The following is a 22,762-nucleotide window of genomic DNA, read 5'->3' as shown; positions in this document are numbered from 1 at the left end:
TGAGGGGAAAAAACAATTTAATCCATTTTAGAATAAGGCTGTAACATAACAAAATGTGTAAAAAGGGAAGGAGTCTGACTACTTTCCGAATGCACTGTACATCATTAAGACACATTTCAGTTGAATACGTTCAGGTTTACAACTGACCAGGTATCCTCATTTCCCTTCGTGGTTTCCACTCCATCCAAGGGTAGTTCTCAGTAATGAGGGTGTCAACAACGGCACATCTGATGATGTCAGACAGGACAGGGGCTTATAAGTGATCAAGAGAATTAGCTCGTGTGTTGATACTTAGGCTATTTATCCAGATATAAGTCATTCAGCGTACACCTGTCCTGTCAACACTTTACACACACACGGTGGACTGGCCAGACAACACTTTTCAAAAGGGGAGGTGAGTGAGTACTGCCTGTGAAAAATGTGTGTGATCAATAATTTAAGATAACTGCCATCGATTACTATTGATTGCTGCCTTCACTGGCATCATAACATTCACCTGACAGAATTTGCTATTTCAATTAATTTCACCAAGGAATTGAGTACTACTCTAGCTTTGCCCTACGCTGTGTGTGTGTGTGTGCGCGCATCTTTGTGTGCGTGCGTGCCTGTGACTGTGTGTGTTGTTTTATTTAAATGTGTGTTTGTGTGTTGTATATTTAAATGTGTGTGTTGTATATTTAAATGTGTGTGTGTGTGTGCCTTCATGTTGTTCCCTGAGTTTTCTGTGTAAATGTCTGTGTGTGTGGGGGGGTTTTCTTGTTCTGGGTATACAGACAGGATGACCAGTCTAGAGGAGGTTCCCTTTAAGAGCCCTCTGGGGCCACTACAGGAGCTGGGGCCCCTGGGAGGAGAGATAGAGCTGGTTACGGCCCCAGAGTTCACCATACCAGACCACCTCCAAATACTACAAGACACTGAGGTTAGTTATATGGCTATGGCGGGCTATGTGATATTGTTTTGTGATAATGCTGGCAGGTACCCTAGATATTGGGGCTTGGGGCTCCCCAATGGCGCAGCGGTCTAAGGCACTGCATCTCAGTGCTAGAGGCGTCATTACAGATTTCAGGCTGTATCACAACCGGCCGAAATTGGGAGTCCCATAAGGTGGCTCACAATTTGCCCAGTGTCGTCCGGGTTAGGGTTTTGCCGGGGTAGGCTGTCATTGTAAATAAGAATTTGTTCTTACCTGAGTTGCCAAGTTAAATAAAGCAATAAAAAATATTATAGTTAGGCCAGCAACTGAAGCGCAGGGTTCGATTGCCGAGTCCAACAAAAACATATTTGGTGGGATTCTAGGTGGCCTATTTTAAAAATGTCCTGCCATTGTACCTTTCGAGCAAGACACTTAAACTGACAACAATGGACAAAAAAAGTGTTCTTCTTCAGTATGAGTTCACCTTAGAGAACTGGGTGATGTCTGCGCTCCATGGAGGATGCTGCCGACCCTGGGATGCCCCGCCCCCATCCTGTCCTCCGTACTGGCTCATGTTCTCTAGTCCCCAGGAGAGGCGCTCGGCCAGCAGGTGTTTTTGTGTTCTTCTTATATCTATTTTTCTTGTCTAAAATAATTAAAAGTATGTTTAATCACACGAATTTAGCCTGGGTCCCAGATTTGTTTGTGCTGTCTTAATTTCTATCGTTTTACTGTAAAGTGTGTTGTCATTTTAAATGCACTGTAAATAAAGTTTTATTTTATTTAAGGTGGAACAGTGATCTGCGGGGCTCTGCTCTCCGACCAAGGAGCCACAGCCTAAGCTCTGTGGACACACGTCACCTTAACCACCACCCTCAACCCCACCCCCACCACCGCTGCCAGCATAGCCACCGAAAAATCAAGTTAATGGTCTCCGACTCGGAAGACGAAGCTGGCTACTCAGAAGATGACGAGGGCTCCTCCACTGAAGATAACGCCTCAGACTCAAAGACACACCGTGGAGCCTATCACGGTGGTGAACGGCCTCGGTCGCAAAGCTCTGCACCAAAACACCCATTATCCAGAGTCAAAGACCACCATCTTGGATCTTCAGGATCTTCCTCGGCTCATCACCACTCTAACCAGCCTTCCACTGGTGGTGAACGACCACGGTCGCAAAGCTCTGCACCAAAACACCCATTATCCAGAGTCAAAGACCACCATCTTGGATCTTCAGGCTCTTCCTTGGCTCATCACCACTCTAACCAGCCTTCCACTGGAGGTCGAGGCTACCAGGGTCGCAACAGGAGGGCCAACTCTTCCTCCGTCCTGGACTGCAGGAGGCAAGGGTCATTCACCGGGCTCAAACAGGAGCAGGGGCGTACCATCAGCCCACTTTGCCATGGTCAGGACAGCAGTCCCCAGTGCCATGGCGATCAGAGGCCCTGCAGGAAGGATTTCAGAAGCCAGCAGCAGGTGTCATCGTCCTCTGGCCTGGAAGAGTCTTTTGTGCGGGCCGGTAGCCCTCAGTGCCATGGTCAGGCCAGCAGTCCCCAGTGCCATGGTCAGGCCAGCAGTCCCCAGTGCCATGGTCAGGCTAGCAGTCCCCAGTGTCATGGTCAGGCTAGCAGTCCCCAGTGCCATGGTCAGGCCAGCAGTCCCCAGTGCCATGGTCAGGCTAGCAGTCCCCAGTGCCATGGCGATCAGAGGCACTATAGCAGAAAGAGGCAGCGTTCTTTGTGGTCAACGGGAAGGAAAAACTCCGTGACCCCACAGCAGCCACAACGACCCGCTTCAGCTGGCCCTGAAATCAAGAACAACAGGCAGACTGTAAGTATAGCCTATTCCCAGGTCTGTGTGGCTAGTGTTGTTGTTAGGTCAAAACATGACATCCCTCTGCTCTGTGATAGACAGACACAGACACCTTATACGGTTGTATTAGGGGATAGGATTCCATTCCAATTCCATTTCAATTACACCTTGGGCTACATTTGACATTTTGGCAGACGTTCTTATCCAGATGGTTATCAACATACATGTAACATATCACACTTATAGTAAGTACTTTTTCCCTCAATAAAATAGTTAACATCAGTCAGTGCTATTATGGAAAGACAAGTATGAGTGGTTTTTTTTTTTGTTGGTCAATTCAGGAAGTAAACTAAAACCCCACCCGGGCTACTTAACCTTACTCTAGCCTGTCACTCTTCTTCCTTTTAGACTCTGCGTCCGCGTACCTCACACGGCATTGGCTGTGACTCATCTGCAGAGTTGCTGACGGCCCTAAGTCAGGAAGAGAGAGAGCTACTGGAGGCCATCACTGAGCAGGGCTACCCTCTACACACTGCCATCCTGGCTTTGCAGAAGACTGGCCACCGCAACCCACAACAGGTAGTTTTACTTACCCATGCTGTGACATGACAACAACCCTAGTGGTCTTGGAGGGAGGGGGGGGGGGGGGGGGGGGGGTCAGTCTTGAGGTCAGAGAGTAATCAGATGGTTGAATTCCAGGGCTGACAGGAAAAATCTTGGCGGTGCCGCCTACCTACCCACCCACCCACCCACCTACCTACCTATTGCCCTATTGCGGTCCTACCTACCCACCTACCTACCTATTGCCCTATTGCGGTCCTACCTACCTACCTATTGCCCTATTGCGGTCCTACCTACCCACCCACCCACCCACCTACCTACCTATTGCCCTATTGCGGTCCTACCTACCCACCTACCTACCTATTGCCCTATTGCGGTCCTACCTACCTACCTATTGCCCTATTGCGGTCCTACCTACCTACCTACTGCCCTATTGCGGTGCCACCTACCTACCTACCTACCTACCTACTGCCCTATTGCGGTGCCACCTACCTACCTACCTACTTACCTACCTACCTACCTGCCTGCCTACCCACCCACCCACCTACCTACCTACCTACCTACCTACCTACCTATTGCCCTATTGCGGTCCTACCTACCTACCTACCTACTGCCCTATTGCGGTGCCACCTACCTACCTACCTACCTACCTGCCTACCCACCCACCTACCTACCTACCTACCTATTGCGGTGCCACCTACCCATCCACCTACCTACCTACCTACCTACCTGCCCACCCACCCACCCACCTACCCACCCACCCACCCATCTACCCACCCACCTACCCATCTACCCACCTACCTACCCATCTACCTACCTACCTATTGCCCTATTGCGGTGCCATCTACCTACCCACTTACCCACCCACCTACCTACCTGCCCACCTACCTATTGCCCTACTGTGGTGCCACCTACCTACCTATTGCCCTATTGCGGTGCTACCTACCTAACTACCTGTTGCGGTGCTACCTACCTAACTACCTGTTGCGGTGCCACCTACCTATTGCCCTATTGCGGTGCCACCTACCTATTGCCCTATTGCGGTGCTACCTACCTATTGCCCTATTGCGGTGCCACCTACCTATTGCCCTATTGCGGTGCCACCTACCTACCTACCTACCTTTTGCCCTATTGCCCTACTGCGGTGCCACCTACCTACCTATTGCCCTGTTGCGGTGCCACCTACCTATTGCCCTATTGCGGTGCCACCTACCTATTGCCCTACTGCGGTGCCACCTACCTACCTGTTGCGGTGCCACCTACCTACCTATTGCCCTATTGCGGTGCCACCTACCTACCTATTGCCCTATTGCGGTGCCACCTACCTACCTATTGCCCTATTGCGGTGCCACCTACCTACCTATTGCCCTATTGCGGTGCCACCTACCTACCTATTGCATTTAACCCAGAGATAGATTTAAGAAGACCATGTTTTTATATTGTACTTGTTCACCCCTTCTGTCATATTCACCTCTAAGGTCCTGTTTTCCTTCACAGATCCTGAGTTACCTGGTTGCCAGTGACCGTCTGTGTGCGCTGGGCTACGAAGAGGCTCAGGTGGAGGAGGCCATGGAGATGTTCCAGAACTGTGAGAGCAAGGTGAGCTTGTCAATACATAGAACAAGGTGAGCTTGTCAATACATAGAACAAGGTGAGCTTGTCAATACATAGAGCAAGGTGAGCTTGTCAATACGTAGAACAAGGTGAGCTTGTCAATACATAGAACAAGGTGAGCTTGTCAATACATAGAACAAGGTGAGCTTGTCAATACATAGAACAAGGTGAGCTTGTCAATACATAGAACAAGGTGAGCATCTCAATACATATTCTAAAGGATTCTACACATTCTAAATTATTGAATTTGAATTCCATTTCTGTTGCTGCTAATATCACTCCATAATATCAAAGCAACTGCAATTTCTTGCTGTGAAAGTATTGGGCCAGGTTTGCCTGACACAGATGAAGGGCTCTATTTATTATTATTTATGTTTTTACCTTTATTTAACTAGGCAGGTCAGTTAAGAATCAATTCTTATTTTCAATGATGGCCTAGGAAAAGTGGGTTAACTGCCTTGTTCAGGGGGAGAACGACAGATTTTTACCTTGTCAGCTGGGGGGGATTCGATCTTGCAGCCTTTCGGTTACTTGTCCAACGCTCTAACCACTAGGCTACTTGCCGCCCCTATTCAAGCTGAAGCATTACAGATTCCATGATATAAATGTAAAGGTAGTTTTCCGATTGCGCGCCGACATAAGCAGCGTTTACCTTGAATGCAGTCTCCGCTAAAGCGGGAACACTGCCTTTACATTTCCAACACGCCGTAGAGCTGAACGTCTGCGATGTGGATTGAATAGGGCTTGATTCAATCAAATCAAATTGTATTTTGTCACATGCTCTGAATACCATGAAATGCTTACTTTACAAGCCCTTAACCAACAATGCTTAAAAGAGTTTTAAGAAAAAAAGAAGTGTTAAGTACAACATTTGAAATAAAAGTAACAAATAATTAAACAGCAGTAGTACAATAACAATAGTGAGGCTATATAGAGTCGTGGCCAAAAGTTTTGAGAATGACACAAATATTAATTTTCACAAAGTTTGCTGCTTCAAGTGTCTTTAGATATTTTTTGTCAGATGTTACTATGGAATACGGAAGTATAATTACAAGCATTTCATAAGTGTCAATAGACAATTACATGAAGTTGATGCAAAGAGTCAATATTTGCAGTGTTTTCAAGACCTCTGCAATCCGCACTGGCATGCTGTCAATTAACTTCTGGGCCACATCCTGACTGATGGCAGCCCATTCTTGCATAATCCATGCTTGGAGTTTTTCAGAGTTTGTGGGTTTTTGTTTGTCCACCCGCCTCCTGAAGATTGACCACAAGTTCTCAATGGGATTAAGGTCTGGGGAGTTTCCTGGCCATGGACCCAAAATATCGATGTTTTGCTCCCAGAGCCACTTAGTTATCACTTTTGCCTTATGGCAAGGTGCTCCATCATGCCACAAAAGGCATTGTTCGTTCTTTAAGAGGAGCCTCTTAAAGAAGAAGTTACAGGTCTGTGAGAGCCAGAAATCTTGCTTGTTTGTAGGTGACCAAATACTTATTTTCCACCATAATTTGCTAATAAATTCATTAAAAATCCTACAATGTGATTTTCTGGATTTTTTTTCTAATTTTGTCTGTCATAGTTGAAGTGTACCTATGATGAAAATTACAGGCCTCTATCATCTTTTTAAGTGGGAGAACTTGCACAATTGGTGGCTGACTAAATACTTTTTTTGCACCAATGTACATAGGTAGGTAGAGATAGGTAGAGATATTAAAGTAACTTTTGCATAGATAATAACAGAGAGTAGCAGCAGCGTAAAGTGGGAGGGGGGGGGGGGGCAATGCAAATAGTCTGGGTAGTCATTTGATTAGATGTACAGGAGTCTTATGGCTTGTGGGTAGAAGCTGTTTAGAAGCCTCTTGGACCTGGACGTGGCACTCTGGTACAGCTTGCCGTGCGGTAGCAGAGAGAACAGTCTATGACTAGGGTGGCTGGAGTCTTTGACAATTTTTAGGGCCTTCCTCTGACACCGCCTGGTATAGAGGTCCAAGACAGCAGGAAGCTTGGCCCCAGTGATGTACTGGGCCGTTCGCACTACCCTCTGTAGTGCCTTGGTGCAGCTGTAGAACCTTTTGAGGATCTGAGGACCCATGCCAAATCTTCTCCTGAGGAGGAATAGGTTTTGTTGTGCCCTCTTCACGACTGTCTTTGTGTGCTTGGACTATGTTAGTTTGTTGGTGATGTGGACACCAAGGAACTTGAAGCTCTCAACCTGCTCTACTACAGCCCTGTCGATAAAAATGGGGATGTGCTCTGTCCTCCTTTTCCTGTAGTCCACAATTATCTCCTTAGTCTTGATCACGTTGAGGGAGAGGTTGTTGTCCTGGCACCACATGGCCAGGTCTCTGACCTCCTCATTTAATGCTGTCTCGTCGTTGTTGGTGATCAGGCCTACCACTATTGTGTCATCGGCAAACTTAATGATAGTGTTGGAGTCTAGCCATACCTGGCCGTGCATTCATGAGTGAACAGGGAGTACAGGAGGGGACTGAGCATGCCCCCCAGAGGGGACCCCATGTTGAGGATCAGCGTGGCAGATGTTTTGTTACCTACCCTAACCACCTGGGGGCGGCCTGTCAGGAAGTCCAGGATCCAGTTGCAGAGGGAGGTGTTTCATCCCAGGGTCCTTAGCTTAGTTATAAGCTTTGAGGGCACTAGGGTGTTGAACGCTAAGCTGTAGTCAATGAATAGCATTTCTCACATAGGTGTTCCTTTTTGTCCATGTGTGAAAGGGCAGTGTGGAGTGCAATATAGATTGCATCATCTGTGGATCTGTTGGAGCGGTATGCAAATTGGAGTGGGTCTAGGGTTTATGGGATAATGGTGTTGATGTTAGCCACGACCAGCCTTTCTAAGCACTTCATGGCTACAGATGTGAGTGATACGGGTCGGTAGTCATTTAGGCAGGTTACCTTAGTGTTCTTGGGCACAGGGACTATGGTGGTCTGCTTGAAACATGTTGGTAGTCAGTGTAGTGAGTCAAAACTTTTGGTTCTTGTCAAGATTCTAGCCGCCGTACTTAGCACCAACTGAAGTTTATTTAGTGCTTTATCCAGGTAGCCCAGAGAGTATAGCATTGTAGTAGTCTAATCTAAAAGTGATAATAGCATTGATTAGCTTTTCTGCATCAAAACGTTTCAGGTTTTTGCAATGTTACGAAGATGGAAAAAAACTGCCCTTGAAATATTATTGATATGTTCGTTAAAATATAGATCAGGGTCCAGGGTAATGCTGAGGTCCTTCAAAGTTTTATTTGAAACGACTGCATAACCATCAAGATGAATTGTTAGGTCAAACAGCAGATCTCTTTGTTTCTTGGAACCTAGAACTAACATCTCTGTTTTGTCCCGAGTTTAAAAGTAAAACATTTGCCACCATCCACTTCCTTATGTCTGAAACACAGGCTTCCAGGGCAGGCAATTTTGGGGCTTCACCATGTTTCATCGAAATGCACAGCTGTGTGTCGTCCGAATAGCTGTAAAAGTTGTCATTGTGTTTCCGAATGACATCACAAAGAGGTAGAATGTATAGTGAAGACAATAGTGTTCCTAAAACGGAACTTTGTCAGAAGACAAACCATTCACAGAGACAAACTGATATCTTTCCGACAGATAAGATCTAAACCGGGCCCAGAACTTGTCCGTGTAGACCAATTTGGGTTTCCAATCTCTCCAAAAGAATGTGGTGATTGATGGTATCAAAAGCAGCACTAAGGTCTAAGCACGAGGACAGATACAGATCCTTGGTCTGATGCCATTAAAAGGTAATTTACCACCTTCACGAGTGTGGTCTCAGTACTATGATGAGGTCTAAAACCAGACTGGAGAGTTTCGTATACATTAGTTGTCTTCAGGAAGGCAGTGAGTTGCTGTGCAACAGATTTTTCTAAACATTTTTAGAGGAATGGGAGATCCGATATAGGCCAATAGTTTGAAAAAAAGATCTGGGTCAAGGTTTGGCTTTTTCAGGAGAGGCTTTTATTACTTCCACTTTTAGTGAGTTTGGTACACATCCAGAGGATAGGGAGCCATTTATTATGTTCAACATATGAGGGCCAAGCACAGGAAGCAGCTCTTTCAGTAGTTTAGTTGGAATAGGGTTCAGTAGGCAACTGGAAGGTTTAAAGGCCATGATTATTTTTGTGAATGTGTCGAGAGATACAGGATAAAAAAACGTGAGTGTCTCCATTGCAGACTCAGGTCAACTGAGTTTTTGAGAAATATTTCAATTCAAAGAGGAGTCCATAATTTGCATTCTAATGATGATGATCTTTCTGTCGAAGAAGTTCATGAATATATCACTGCTGAATTGAAAGCTATTCTCTCTTGGGGAATGCTGCTTTTTAGTTACAGTGCCTTGCGAAAGTATTCGGGCCCCCTTGAACTTTGCGACCTTTTGCCACATTTCAGGCTTCAAACATAAAGATATAAAACTGTATTTTTTTGTGAAGAATCAACAACAAGTGGGACACAATCATGAAGTGGAACGACATTTATTGGAAATTTGTTCCCGTTCCTCCTTGCAAAACAGCTCGAGCTCAGTGAGGTTGGATGGAGAGCATTTGTGAACAGCAGTTTTCGGTTCTTTCCACAGATTCTCGATTGGATTCAGGTCTGGACTTTGACTTGGCCAATCTAACACCTGGATATGTTTATTTTTGAACCATTCCATTGTAGATTTTGCTTTATGTTTTGGATCATTGTCTTGTTGGAAGACAAATCTCCGTCCCAGTCTCAGGTCTTTTGCAGACTCCATCAGGTTTTCTTCCAGAATGGTCCTGTATTTGGCTCCATCCATCTTCCCATCAATTTTAACCATCTTCCCTGTCCCTGCTGAAGAAAAGCAGGCCCAAACCATGATGCTGCCACCACCATGTTTGACAGTGGGGATGGTGTGTTCAGCTGTGTTGCTTTTACGCCAAACATAACGTTTTGCATTGTTGCCAAAAAGTTCAATTTTGGTTTCATCTGACCAGAGCACCTTCTTCCACATGTTTGGTGTGTCTCCCAGGTGGCTTGTGGCAAACTTTAAACAACACCTTTTATGGATATCTTTAAGAAATGGCTTTCTTCTTGCCACTCTTCCATAAAGGCCAGATTTGTGCAATATACGACTGATTGTTGTCCTATGGACAGAGTCTCCCACCTCAGCTGTAGATCTCTGCAGTTCATCCAGAGTGACCATGGGCCTCTTGGCTGCATCTCTGATCAGTCTTCTTCTTGTATGAGCTGAAAGTTTAGAGGGACGGCCAGGTCTTGGTAGATTTGCAGTGGTCTGATACTCCTTCCATTTCAATATTATCACTTGCACAGTGCTCCTTGGGATGTTTAAAGCTTGGGAAATATTTTTGTATCCAAATCCGGCTTTAAACTTCTTCACAACAGTATCTCGGACCTGCCTGGTGTGTTCCTTGTTCTTCATGATGCTCTCTGCGCTTTTAACGGACCTCTGAGACTATCACAGTGCAGGTGCATTTATACGGAGACTTGATTACACACAGGTGGATTGTATTTATCATCATTAGTCATTTAGGTCAACATTGGATCATTCAGAGATCCTCACTGAACTTCTGGAGAGAGTTTGCTGCACTGAAAGTAAAGGGGCTGAATAATTTTGCACGCCCAATTCTTCAGTTTTTGATTTGTTAAAAAAGTTTGAAATATCCAATAAATGTCGTTCCACTTCATGATTGTGTCCCACTTGTTGTTGATTCTTCACAAAAAAATACAGTTTTATATCTTTATGTTTGAAGCCTGAAATGTGGCAAAAGGTCGCAAAGTTCAAGGGGGCCGAATACTTTCGCAAGGCACTGTAGCTTTGAGACAGTATCAAAAAATACATGTTGGATTGTTTTTATCCTCCATCAGGTTGGAAAAGTAGGCTGATCGAGCAGCAGTGAGGGCTCTTCGATATTGCACGGAACTGTCTTTCCAAGCTAGTCAGAAGACTTCCATTTTGGTGGAGCGCAATTTCCAGTCCAAGTTTTTGGAAGCTTGCTTCAGTGCTCGGGTATTTTCTGTATAGGATTTCTGTATTTCTTTTGACAAATGTTTTTTTGTTTTTAGAAGTGCGACTGCATCTAGGGTATTATGCAAGGTTGAATTTAGATACTCTGTTAGGTGATTAACAGATTGTTGTACTCCGATGTCCTTGGGTAGGTGGTGGAAGTCTGGAACGGAATCTCGGGAATCTTAGTGTTGTCTGAGAATTTATAGCTCAGCTTTTGATAATCCCTGGTTGGGGTCTGAGCAGATTATTTGTTGCTGCGATTGCAAACATAAGAAGATGGTGGTCCAGGATTATGAGGAAAAACATTTACATCGACATTATTTCATCCACCTCTCAAAACTAGATCCAGCGTTATGACTGTGTTAATGCGTAGGTCCGGAGACATGTTGGACAAAACCCACTGAGTCAGTGGTGACGCCGAAAGCCATTTGGAGTGGGTCTGTGGAATTTTCCATGTGAAAATTGAAGTCACCAAAAATGTTAATATTATCTCATATTTACTACTAGATCCAATCGGAATTCAAAGTGATTGATTATGCTAAATAGATTTCATGACTAGAAGCTTAAAATATTAAAGTATTTTTTTTGTCAATTGAAATTTTCTTTCAGAAATATTAGCTACACCTCCGACTGTGGGATGCATAGGGGATATGATCACTAGTGTAACCAGGAGGAGAGGCCTCATTAAACACAGTAAATTCATCAGGCTTAAGCCATGTTTCAGTCAGGCCAATCACATCAAGGTTATGGTCAGTGATTATGACTGACTATAACGACCTTGGCAGTGAGTGATCTAACGTTAAGTAGAAGTCAGGGATCAAACATTCATTTGTCCTATTTTGAAATGTGAGTTATTATCACAATCTCTTTCAATAATGACAGGAAATGAAGGAGGTCTTTATTCCAGTGAGATTTCTAAGGTGAACACCGCCATGTTCGCCATGGTCGCAATTGTAAATGAGAACTTGTTCTCAACTTGCCTACCTGGTTAAATAAAGGTGAAATAAAAAATAAAATTTAAAAAAAAAAAATATGTTAAGTTAATGGGGATAGCTGAGCTGACTACACTGACTGTGCTAGTGGTAGACTCCACTAAGCTGACAGGCTGGCTAACAGCCTGCTGCCTGGCCTGCACCCTACCTCATTGTGGAACTATAGGAGTTAGAGTCCTGTCTATGTTAATAAATGAGATGAGAACGCCTCTCGAGCTTGGATGGAGTCCGTCAGTCCTGAGCAGGCCAGACTTGGTCCTGTTTGTGGGGGAATCCCAGAAAGAGGGCCAGTAAATCTACACATTCTATCTATTGGGAGGATCAGAAAAACGTTTTCAACCAGCGATGGAGTTGTGAGACTCTGCTGTAGAGCTCATCACTCCCCCTAAATGGGAAGGGGCCAGAGACTCTGCTGTAGAGCTCATCACTCCCCCTAAATGGGAAGGGGCCAGAGACTCTGCTGTAGAGCTCATCACTCCCCCTAAATGGGAAGGGGCCAGAGACTCTGCTGTAGAGCTCATCACTCCCCCTAAATGGGAGGGGGCCAGAGACTCTGCTGTAGAGCTCATCACTCCCCCTAAATGGGAGGGGGCCAGAGACTCTGCTGTAGAGCTCATCACTCCCCCTAAATGGGAGGGGGCCAGAGACTCTGCTGTAGAGCTCATCACTCCCCCTAAATGGGAAGGGGCCAGAGACTCTGCTGTAGAGCTCATCACTCCCCCTAAATGGGAGAGGGCCAGAGACTCTGCTGTAGAGCTCATCACTCCCCCTAAATGGGAAGGGGCCAGAGACTCTGCTGTAGAGCTCATCACTCCCCCTAAATGGGAAGGGGCCAGAGACTCTGCTGTAGAGCTCATCACTCCCCCTAAATGGGAGAGGGCCAGAGACTCTGCTGTAGAGCTCATCACTCCCCCTAAATGGGAAGGGGCCAGAGACTCTGCTGTAGAGCTCATCACTCCCCCTAAATGGGAGGGGGCCAGAGACTCTGCTGTAGAGCTCATCACTCCCCCTAAATGGGAGGGGGCCAGAGACTCTGCTGTAGAGCTCATCACTCCCCCTAAATGGGAAGGGGCCAGAGACTCTGCTGTAGAGCTCATCACTCCCCCTAAATGGGAGAGGGCCAGAGACTCTGCTGTAGAGCTCATCACTCCCCCTAAATGGGAGGGGGCCAGAGACTCTGCTGTAGAGCTCATCACTCCCCCTAAATGGGAGAGGGCCAGAGACTCTGCTGTAGAGCTCATCACTCCCCCTAAATGGGAGGGGGCCAGAGACTCTGCTGTAGAGCTCATCACTCCCCCTAAATGGGAGAGGGCCAGAGACTCTGCTGTAGAGCTCATCACTCCCCCTAAATGGGAGGGGGCCAGAGACTCTGCTGTAGAGCTCATCACTCCCCCTAAATGGGAAGGGGCCAGAGACTCTGCTGTAGAGCTCATCACTCCCCCTAAATGGGAAGGGGCCAGAGACTCTGCTGTAGAGCTCATCACTCCCCCTAAATGGGAGGGGGCCAGAGACTCTGCTGTAGAGCTCATCACTCCCCCTAAATGGGAAGGGGCCAGAGACTCTGCTGTAGAGCTCATCACTCCCCCTAAATGGGAAGGGGCCAGAGACTCTGCTGTAGAGCTCATCACTCCCCCTAAATGGGAGGGGGCCAGAGACTCTGCTGTAGAGCTCATCACTCCCCCTAAATGGGAGGGGGCCAGAGACTCTGCTGTAGAGCTCATCACTCCCCCTAAATGGGAGGGGGCCAGAGACTCTGCTGTAGAGCTCATCACTCCCCCTAAATGGGAGGGGGCCAGAGACTCTGCTGTAGAGCTCATCACTCCCCCTAAATGGGAGGGGGCCAGAGACTCTGCTGTAGAGCTCATCACTCCCCCTAAATGGGAGGGGGCCAGAGACTCTGCTGTAGAGCTCATCACTCCCCCTAAATGGGAGGGGGCCAGAGACTCTGCTGTAGAGCTCATCACTCCCCCTAAATGGGAGGGGGCCAGAGACTCTGCTGTAGAGCTCATCACTCCCCCTAAATGGGAGGGGGCCAGAGACTCTGCTGTAGAGCTCATCACTCCCCCTAAATGGGAGGGGGCCAGAGACTCTGCTGTAGAGCTCATCACTCCCCCTAAATGGGAGAGGGCCAGAGACTCTGCTGTAGAGCTCATCACTCCCCCTAAATGGGAGGGGGCCAGAGACTCTGCTGTAGAGCTCATCACTCCCCCTAAATGGGAAGGGGCCAGAGACTCTGCTGTAGAGCTCATCACTCCCCCTAAATGGGAAGGGGCCAGAGACTCTGCTGTAGAGCTCATCACTCCCCCTAAATGGGAGGGGGCCAGAGACTCTGCTGTAGAGCTCATCACTCCCCCTAAATGGGAAGGGGCCAGAGACTCTGCTGTAGAGCTCATCACTCCCCCTAAATGGGAGGGGGCCAGAGACTCTGCTGTAGAGCTCATCACTCCCCCTAAATGGGAAGGGGCCAGAGACTCTGCTGTAGAGCTCATCACTCCCCCTAAATGGGAAGGGGCCAGAGACTCTGCTGTAGAGCTCATCACTCCCCCTAAATGGGAAGGGGCCAGAGACTCTGCTGTAGAGCTCATCACTCCCCCTAAATGGGAAGGGGCCAGAGACTCTGCTGTAGAGCTCATCACTCCCCCTAAATGGGAGAGGGCCAGAGACTCTGCTGTAGAGCTCATCACTCCCCCTAAATGGGAAGGGGCCAGAGACTCTGCTGTAGAGCTCATCACTCCCCCTAAATGGGAGAGGGCCAGAGACTCTGCTGTAGAGCTCATCACTCCCCCTAAATGGGAAGGGGCCAGAGACTCTGCTGTAGAGCTCATCACTCCCCCTAAATGGGAAGGGGCCAGAGACTCTGCTGTAGAGCTCATCACTCCCCCTAAATGGGAAGGGGCCAGAGACTCTGCTGTAGAGCTCATCACTCCCCCTAAATGGGAGGGGGCCAGAGACAATGACTTGATGCCAACACATCTTTCTAGCTAAGTTACACTCTGAAGTTATGTGGCGCTTGGTGACCTCTGACTGTTTCATCCAAACAGCGTTGGCGTTGACGCGGATAACAATATCCCTGTACCATCAACACCGCCAGTTTTAGCCTCAGCCAACACCATCTTCAGATTAGCCTTTACGTTGGTAGCCTTGCCCCCTGGTAAACAATGTATGATATTTTTGTATTGTCATATTGCGGGCAATGGAGTTGTCAATGACTAGTGTTTTCAATTAGTCAGAGCTAGTGGTGGGAGGCTTCGGAGGCTCAGACCCCGTAGCCGGTGGAGTAGAGACCTCAGAGAGCTAGGGAGAAGGTATAATGTGACTTAGCTTTTTCTTATTTTAGGGGAGGAGGTCCTGCCAGGGTTGCCAGGTCTAGCTAAAATTTCTCACCTAATGACCGCTCAAACCCCGCCCAAAAGGCTTGAAAAGTAGCCCCATTTTTTTTTTCACAGCAAGAGAGTTGCCAAATTTAGACGACAAAGCCTTTTTCCATAACATTATTGAGCCAATTATAGAAGGAATACCGTAGTAACTCGTAACGGCGTTAGAAGCAAAATGAGGTTATCCTCAAAATAATAATTCTTGCGAGTTATGACATGAGAAAAGATCATTTGCCCTTATTAAACTCGCCAGATCATTTTCCATCAATGGAGGGCGATTTAACTCACTTGACTGCTATGATTAAGCAATAAGGCACACAGGGGTATGGTATATGGCCAATATACCACAGACTTTGTAAATACATTTGATTGATTGATCCAGGCACTTTGCTAGGGGCTGTTCTTATGCATGACACAACACGGAGTGCCTGGATACAGCCGTTAGCCGTGGTATATTGGCCATATACCACAACCCCCTGGGGTGCCTTATCGCTATTATAAACTGGTTACCAATGTAATTAGAACAGTAAGAAGTCATTTTTTGTCATACCCCTGGTATATGGTCTCATATACCACGGCCTTCAACCAATCAGCATTCAGGGCTCGAACCAGGTTTATAATTGTAAATAAATCCCCTTCGCGCATGTGCATAACTATATATATATATAAACCTGGTTCGAGCCCTGAATGCTGATTGCTATATATATAAACCTGGTTCGAGCCCTGAATGCTGATTGCTATATATATATATATATATATATATATATATATAAACCTGGTTCGAGCCCTGAATGCTGATTGCTATATATATATATATATATATATATATATAAATAAACCTGGTTCGAGCCCTGAATGCTGATTGGTATATATATATATATAAACCTGGTTCGAGCCCTGAATGCTGATTGGTATATATATATATATATAAACCTGGTTCGAGCCCTGAATGCTGATTGGTATATATATATATATAAACCTGGTTCGAGCCCTGAATGCTGATTGGTATATATATATATATACACCTGGTTCGAGCCCTGAATGCTGATTGGTATATATATATATATACATCCAACAGAGTTTGAGTGATAAAAGTTGGACAGAGAAATTCAAAATCTCTGAAATGTTTTGCTATTTTCTGGCAATTGTGTTGTTATTATGTTTCAGATGTTAAGTTTGTAAACCGTTATAAAAGGCCCATTTGCAAGATGGACTTCTTATTTCAATAGGCTACAGATAAAAAAATCTGGGTTTATGATTGTAATTCAATTTTGCCATGGTTTGCTTAGATAAAGGCAGGGAACCTATAGCCCCTGATAGGCCTCTACATCTAATTGCAGATGGCCTGCAGTGGTCTAGAAAAGATTTAGGCTAGATGTGAACTGAAAAGATTTAGCAGCTTGCTTAGTTCAAATGAACATACTCATTTATTCAACATGAATAGCGATTGAAGTGCTTGTGTTTCCCAATAGCCTGCTGGAATAGGCTACTGAGGATGGGGTCATAATTTCAATCACTGAATAAAATATTAATTATATGTATTTGAACTGAATATGCTTGTCAACAACAGCCAGTGTTTAAAAAAAAAAAAAAAAAAAACGTTTTTACCTGTAGCCTAATCTGACTACTGTTACCTTCGATCTAATGCGTTCTAACAACTGATCGGCAAATGTGATTAAGATTGGATAACTTCCCATGTAATTAACTAAACATGCCATTAATTATTGCATAATAACACAAGGCTACAACAACAAACTGAAGTTATAGGCTATTTATTCAAGTGTTTTGCCAACTCAAGGTAGGCTACACAAATTGATTTGCAATGACTCCAGTGATATCTTCATTTCAACATATGTATTGTATCAAATGGTAGCCTACGATGGCATATAAATGAATAAGCTACTTGATGGCCAACGGAGGCAAATGTGTCATTCTCCACATTTAATGTCAGTTTCATTCAGCACTTTTCCCCATAAAAAGAACCACGCGTGGGAGTTCCATAACTTCTATTTAAAAAATTCCACTCGGAAAGCCCCCAAAACCCAAGAACGGAGCATGCATAAAACACTTCGCTTGATACCGTTTTCTTTAAGCAAAGTCAACATTAGAATCCACCTCAGAGGGAATTTATGTAATGCGCCTAGTCGTTTTCCAGCGCTCTGTCTCCATAATTTCTTGATGCACATCAGTTCTAGCGTATTAATATGTTTTATGGAAAAAGGGTTGGAAATAGGAGTTTCCATAATGCCAATCTAAATAGCCTAATTACCTACAACTGGTAAACAGTTGTCACGACGTGCTTCTCCCTCTCCTCTCGCTCAAATGACTCAGCCAAAAGCTGTAGTGCTCTCTCAACACACACACACACACACACACACATTCACCCCAACACTCACGCACTCTGCAAGAGCCTGCCTCACCGCCTGACAGTCAGCAGCAGGTGACAGTGAATTATATATATTTTTAAAGAGAAATGACATGGCGGCCGCGGTGCAACTTAGAAATAACCCCAAAACCCGCAACCCTCGACCAATACATTTTCACCCGCGACTTCGTTTTCTAAATAGCCCAAACTCCAGGAAAACCACACTGGGTCCTGCAAAAGTCTAGATAATGTGTTCGGGGTGAAACAGTTTAATAATTTTTTAAAAAAAAGTGGCGTGTGAGGACAAAACTAAGACCTTGGTCAACTTGTTAAATACAGAGTTTAATTAAATAGTTAAGAGTAAAAAAGCATAGCGAATGTTTCGGCGGGATCGGAATTGTCAAATCCATACCGAAAGCAGACATTGGCTGCCATGAGTCGCATTAACAGAAATCCCATGCAGCCTTGTTTACACGTTTGAACACTGGAATGTGAGATGTGATCCATGACTCGATTATGATGATATAAATCCTCATGATTTAATTTCACGATTTTTCAATTTGAGAATATTTATATAGCCAACACTGGGGCGGGCGGGTGTGTGGCTTCGTGACAATGACATAATAGCAGCTGCTCGCCGATTTGATAGTTCCGCATCCTACGTCACAACATTCATTATGCAGGTGTCTGCTATCGCTTGATCCGATTAAATGTAGAAGCCTAAACCTGGTCTTGGACAAAAAGCACTTTCAATAGAAAAGGCTACTCTCCTCCATGTTATCTTCACAAATAATCCTGATAGGTATCAATCAGTCTGGTGTTTTCATGTAATGACCTTAGTGATCACTGTTTTACAGCCTGTGTTCTAACGGCTGCTCAGTGAAACGACCTGTCCTGATTTGTCATAGACACTTGCTAAACAACTTTAATGAGCAAGCCTTCCTTCATGAACTGGTCTCTCTGTAAACTGGTATAGAATCAGCTTGATCCCCTCTGTCGAAGACCCTTGGACCTTATTTTTTTATATTTTCAGTGGTATTGTTACCAAACACACCCCCATGAAGAAAATGAGAGTTAAAAACAGGTTCAGCCCCTGGTTCGACCGTGATCTGGCAGAGTTACTCCACCTCAAGAATGACAGTTGGCGAAAGGCTCGGCACACATATACTCAGGCTGACTGGTTCCCGTTCAGGCAAATGAGAAATAAGTGCACTCAGGCTATCCGGAAGGCCAAAGATGGTTACTTTAAGGAGCAGTTCTCTCTCTGTGGGTCTAACCCCAAGAGGTTCTGGAAAACGGTTAAAGACCTGGAGAATAAACCCTCCTCCTCACAGCTGCCCATGTCCCTTAATGTTGATGATGTGGTTGTTACTGACAAGAAGCACATGGCTGAGCTCTTTAATCATCACTTCATTAAGTCAGGATTCCTACATGACTCAGCCATGCCTCCTTGCCCGTCCAACATTTTCTCATCTCCACATCCCTTCTAATGCGACTATCCCCGATGCTTCTCCCTCTTTTCCCCCGCTACAAAGTTTCTCCCTGCAGGAGGTCACTGAGACCGAGGGGCTAAAGGAGCTCCTCAAACTTGACCCCAAAAAACATCTTCTTTACGGTTGCTGCCCCTATCGTCGCCAAGTCTATCACCAACCTTTTAACCTGTCTCTCCTCTCTGGGGAGGTTCCCATTGCTTGGAAGGCAGCCACAATTCATCCTTTATTTAAAGAGGGAGATCAAGCTGATCCTCACTGTTATAGGCCTATTTCTATTTTGCCCTGTTTATCAAAAGTGTTGGAAAAACTTGTCAATAATCAACTGACTGGCTTTCTTGATGTCTATAGTATTCTCGCTGGTATACAATCTGGTTTCCGCTCAGGTTATGGATGTGTCACTGCAACCTTAAAGGTCCTCAGTCATGTCACCATGATTTTATTTATTTTTATTTTTTATTTGACCTTTATTTAACCAGGTAGGCAAGTTGAGAACAAGTTCTCATTTACAATTGCGACCTGGCCAAGATAAAGCAAAGCAGTTCGACAGATACAACAACACAGAGTTACACATGGAGTAAAACAAACATACAGTCAATAATAAAGTATAAACAAGTCTATATACAATGTGAGCAAATGAGGTGAGAAGGGAGGTAAAGGCAAAAAAAGGCCTTGGTGGCAAGGTAAATACAATATAGCAAGTAAAACACTGGAATGGTAGTTTTGCAATGGAAGAATGTGCAAAGTAGAAATAAAAATAATGGGGTGCAAAGGAGCAAAATAAATAAATAAATTAAATACAGTTGGGAAAGAGGTAGTTGATAGGGCTAAATTATAGGTGGGCTATGTACAGGTGCAGTAATCTGTGAGCTGCTCTGACAGTTGGTGCTTAAAGCTAGTGAGGGAGATAAGTGTTTCCAGTTTCAGAGATTTTTGTAGTTCGTTCCAGTCATTGGCAGCAGAGAACTGGAAAGAGAGACGGCCAAAGAAAGAATTGGTTTTGGGGGTGACCAGAGAGATATACCTGCTGGAGCGTGTGCTACAGGTGGGAGATGCTATGGTGACCAGCGAGCTGAGATAAGGGGGGACTTTACCTAGCAGGGTCTTGTAGATGACATGGAGCCAGTGGGTTTGGCGACGAGTATGAAGCGAGGGCCAGCCAACGAGAGCGTACAGGTCGCAATGGTGGGTAGTATATGGGGCTTTGGTGACAAAACGGATTGCACTGTGATAGATTCTAATCGATGTTGTGCTGATATTTTTATTGACTTGGCCAAAGCTTTTAATAGTGTCTCTGAGGGGTCTTTGGCTGGTTTGCTAACTACCTCTCTCAAAGAGCGCAGTGTATAAAGTCAGAAAATCTGCTGTCTCAGCCACTGCCTGTCACCAAGGGAGTACCCCAAGAATCGATCCTAGACCCCACGCTCTTCTCAATTTACATCAACAACATAGCTCAGGCAGTAGGAAGCTCTCTCATCCATTGATATGCAGATGATAGAGTATTCTACTCAGTTGGCCCCTCCCTGGATTTTGTGTTAAATGCTGTACAACATCTCCTGCCATGTCACTGATGCGTCCTGAAACAGTGTTGTTTGATGCAGGCATTGTCTGTATAGTTTTTTGGGGCCTTTTCCCCCAGCATCGTCCCAGCCATATCCGCGGTAGCAGGAAGAATTAGGTCTTCGACAGTAGTATGGGGCTTGCCTGTCCTAGCCACTCGGTAGCTCACCATATAAAACGCTTCTAGCCCCTTCTTATTAATGGTATCTGTTGGTTTTATACAGGTCTTACTACTCGGGAACTCGTCTTAATTCTCACTCAAACAACTCCCGTGGCTTATTTTCAAATTGGCATGTTTTCTTTCTAAATGTCTGGTTTCATTGAGTTGTAGAGATAGTACTTTTGCACATATAACACACTGTGGCTGAGGAAAGACACTGTCCCCAATATAAGTGAACCCCAAAAAAATGTAGTTCTCATCATATTTGCGCCTCTTCGACGATGGTCCAACATACCTGTCTGTTGTTCGGTGCTTTCCCGGGTAAAGGGGCAGTATAGCTCTTCGGCTGCATCAGATTCACAACTGTCAGTGTCCATGCTAGCTGGGCTAACAACAAATGTACAATTAATGATGCTAGCATCGGATGTTCTCGTGGAAGCAGAACAACTTGTGTCGTTGACAGGTGCAGGTGTAGTACTTGTAGCAGTGCTACCAGTAGAGCTGTTATGTGTCTCTATGGACGCGGGCCTTACCTTTTCATCAATTTTCGAGTACACGGAACGAGCAGTAGCTATGTTTGGCAACACACGGACCATTAGTGAAATTCCCGCGAGAGAGTAACGGTTAATGTGATTGGATGTTAATTATTTGACAATACTAGTTGGTTTTCATTTTATTTTTGGCAGTGAAACGAGGCTACTCAGGCGAGGGGGAAAAAAAACTCACCCAAACGTATAGCCTGACTGTATGGACTGTTTGAAAATGTAAAAAAAAATATATATATATGTATTATTTTTACACATTTTTATTTGGTGTACCCCCGACGACATTGTGAAACCCCAGTTTGAGAATACCTGCTCTATTGTAATCGCTCCTCTTTCACCCCAGCTGCCAAACTAACCCTGATTCAGATTACCATCCTACCCATGCTAGATTACGGAGACGTAATTTATAGATCGTCAGGTAATGGTGCTCTCGAGCGGCTAGATGTTCTTTACAATTCGGCCATCAGATTTGCCACCAATGCTTCTTATAGGACACATCACTGCACTCTATACTCCTCTGTAAACTGGTCATCTCTGTATACCCGTCGCAAGACCCACTGGTTGATGCTTATCTATAAAAAAAAACCTTAGGCCTCACTCTCCCCTATCTGAGATATCTACTGCAGATCTCCTCCTCCACATACAACACCCGTTCTGCCAGTCACATTCTGTTAAAGGTCCCCAAAGCACACACGTCCCTGGCTCGCTCCTCCAAACACTCAAACTGGACAGTTTCATCTCCATCTCTTCATTCAAAGACTCAATCATGGACACTCTTATTGACAGTTGTGGCTGCTTTGCGTGAAGTATTGTCTCCTCTACCTTCTTGCCCTTTGTTCTGTTGTCTGTGCCCAATAATGTTTGTCCAATGTAGTGTGTTTGGTCCTATATTTATTTATTTTTAATCCCAGCCCCCGAAGGAGGCCCTTTGCCTTTTGGTAGACCGTCATTGTGAATAAGAATTTGTTCTTAATAATTGACTTGCCTAGTTAAAGGTTAAATAATCGTTTTTCCATTGAGGATCTTTATTGCAAGACTAGGCATAAACTGGGTAGGGGAAACCAGCCCATAAATGCAAAATCTTGCAAACGTTAATTACATTTTGTTTAATGCCACTCCATAATGAATTCTTATTCCAGGCTGGTGAGTTCCTGCAGCTCCTGGCTCAGTTCAATGAGATGGGCTTCCAGCAGAGTGCCATCAAAGAGGTTCTACTGGTCCACGAGAACCACAGGGAGAGGGCCCTGGAGGATCTAATGACACAGCACAACTAATGGCTGTTATACAAGAGATTCTACTGGTCCACGAGAACCACAGGGAGAAGGCGCTGGAGGATCTCATGGCTGATATGAGAGGTTCTACTGGT

At 45.3% G+C, this 22,762-nt stretch overlaps 1 protein-coding gene across 1 annotated transcript; it reads left to right on the top strand.

Moving 5' to 3' along the window:
* The first annotated feature begins 654 nt into the window (after positions 1–654).
* On the top strand, positions 655–22,696 carry LOC110522705 (filaggrin-2-like). Its single transcript, XM_036968710.1, has 6 exons — positions 655–919; positions 1,387–1,523; positions 1,702–2,743; positions 3,134–3,304; positions 4,784–4,885; positions 22,536–22,696. Exons 1-6 carry the CDS (start codon positions 731–733, stop codon positions 22,668–22,670), a joined length of 1,776 nt encoding a protein of 591 aa, XP_036824605.1. The 5' UTR covers positions 655–730; the 3' UTR covers positions 22,671–22,696.
* Positions 22,697–22,762: the final 66 nt, after the last annotated feature.

The sequence above is a fragment of the Oncorhynchus mykiss genome, chromosome 30 (genome assembly GCF_013265735.2).
Source record: "Oncorhynchus mykiss isolate Arlee chromosome 30, USDA_OmykA_1.1, whole genome shotgun sequence".
In the NCBI taxonomy this organism is placed as follows: domain Eukaryota; kingdom Metazoa; phylum Chordata; class Actinopteri; order Salmoniformes; family Salmonidae; genus Oncorhynchus; species Oncorhynchus mykiss.
Note: the sequence above shows the minus strand (reverse complement) of the source record. Positions and strands in the feature narration are given on the sequence as shown.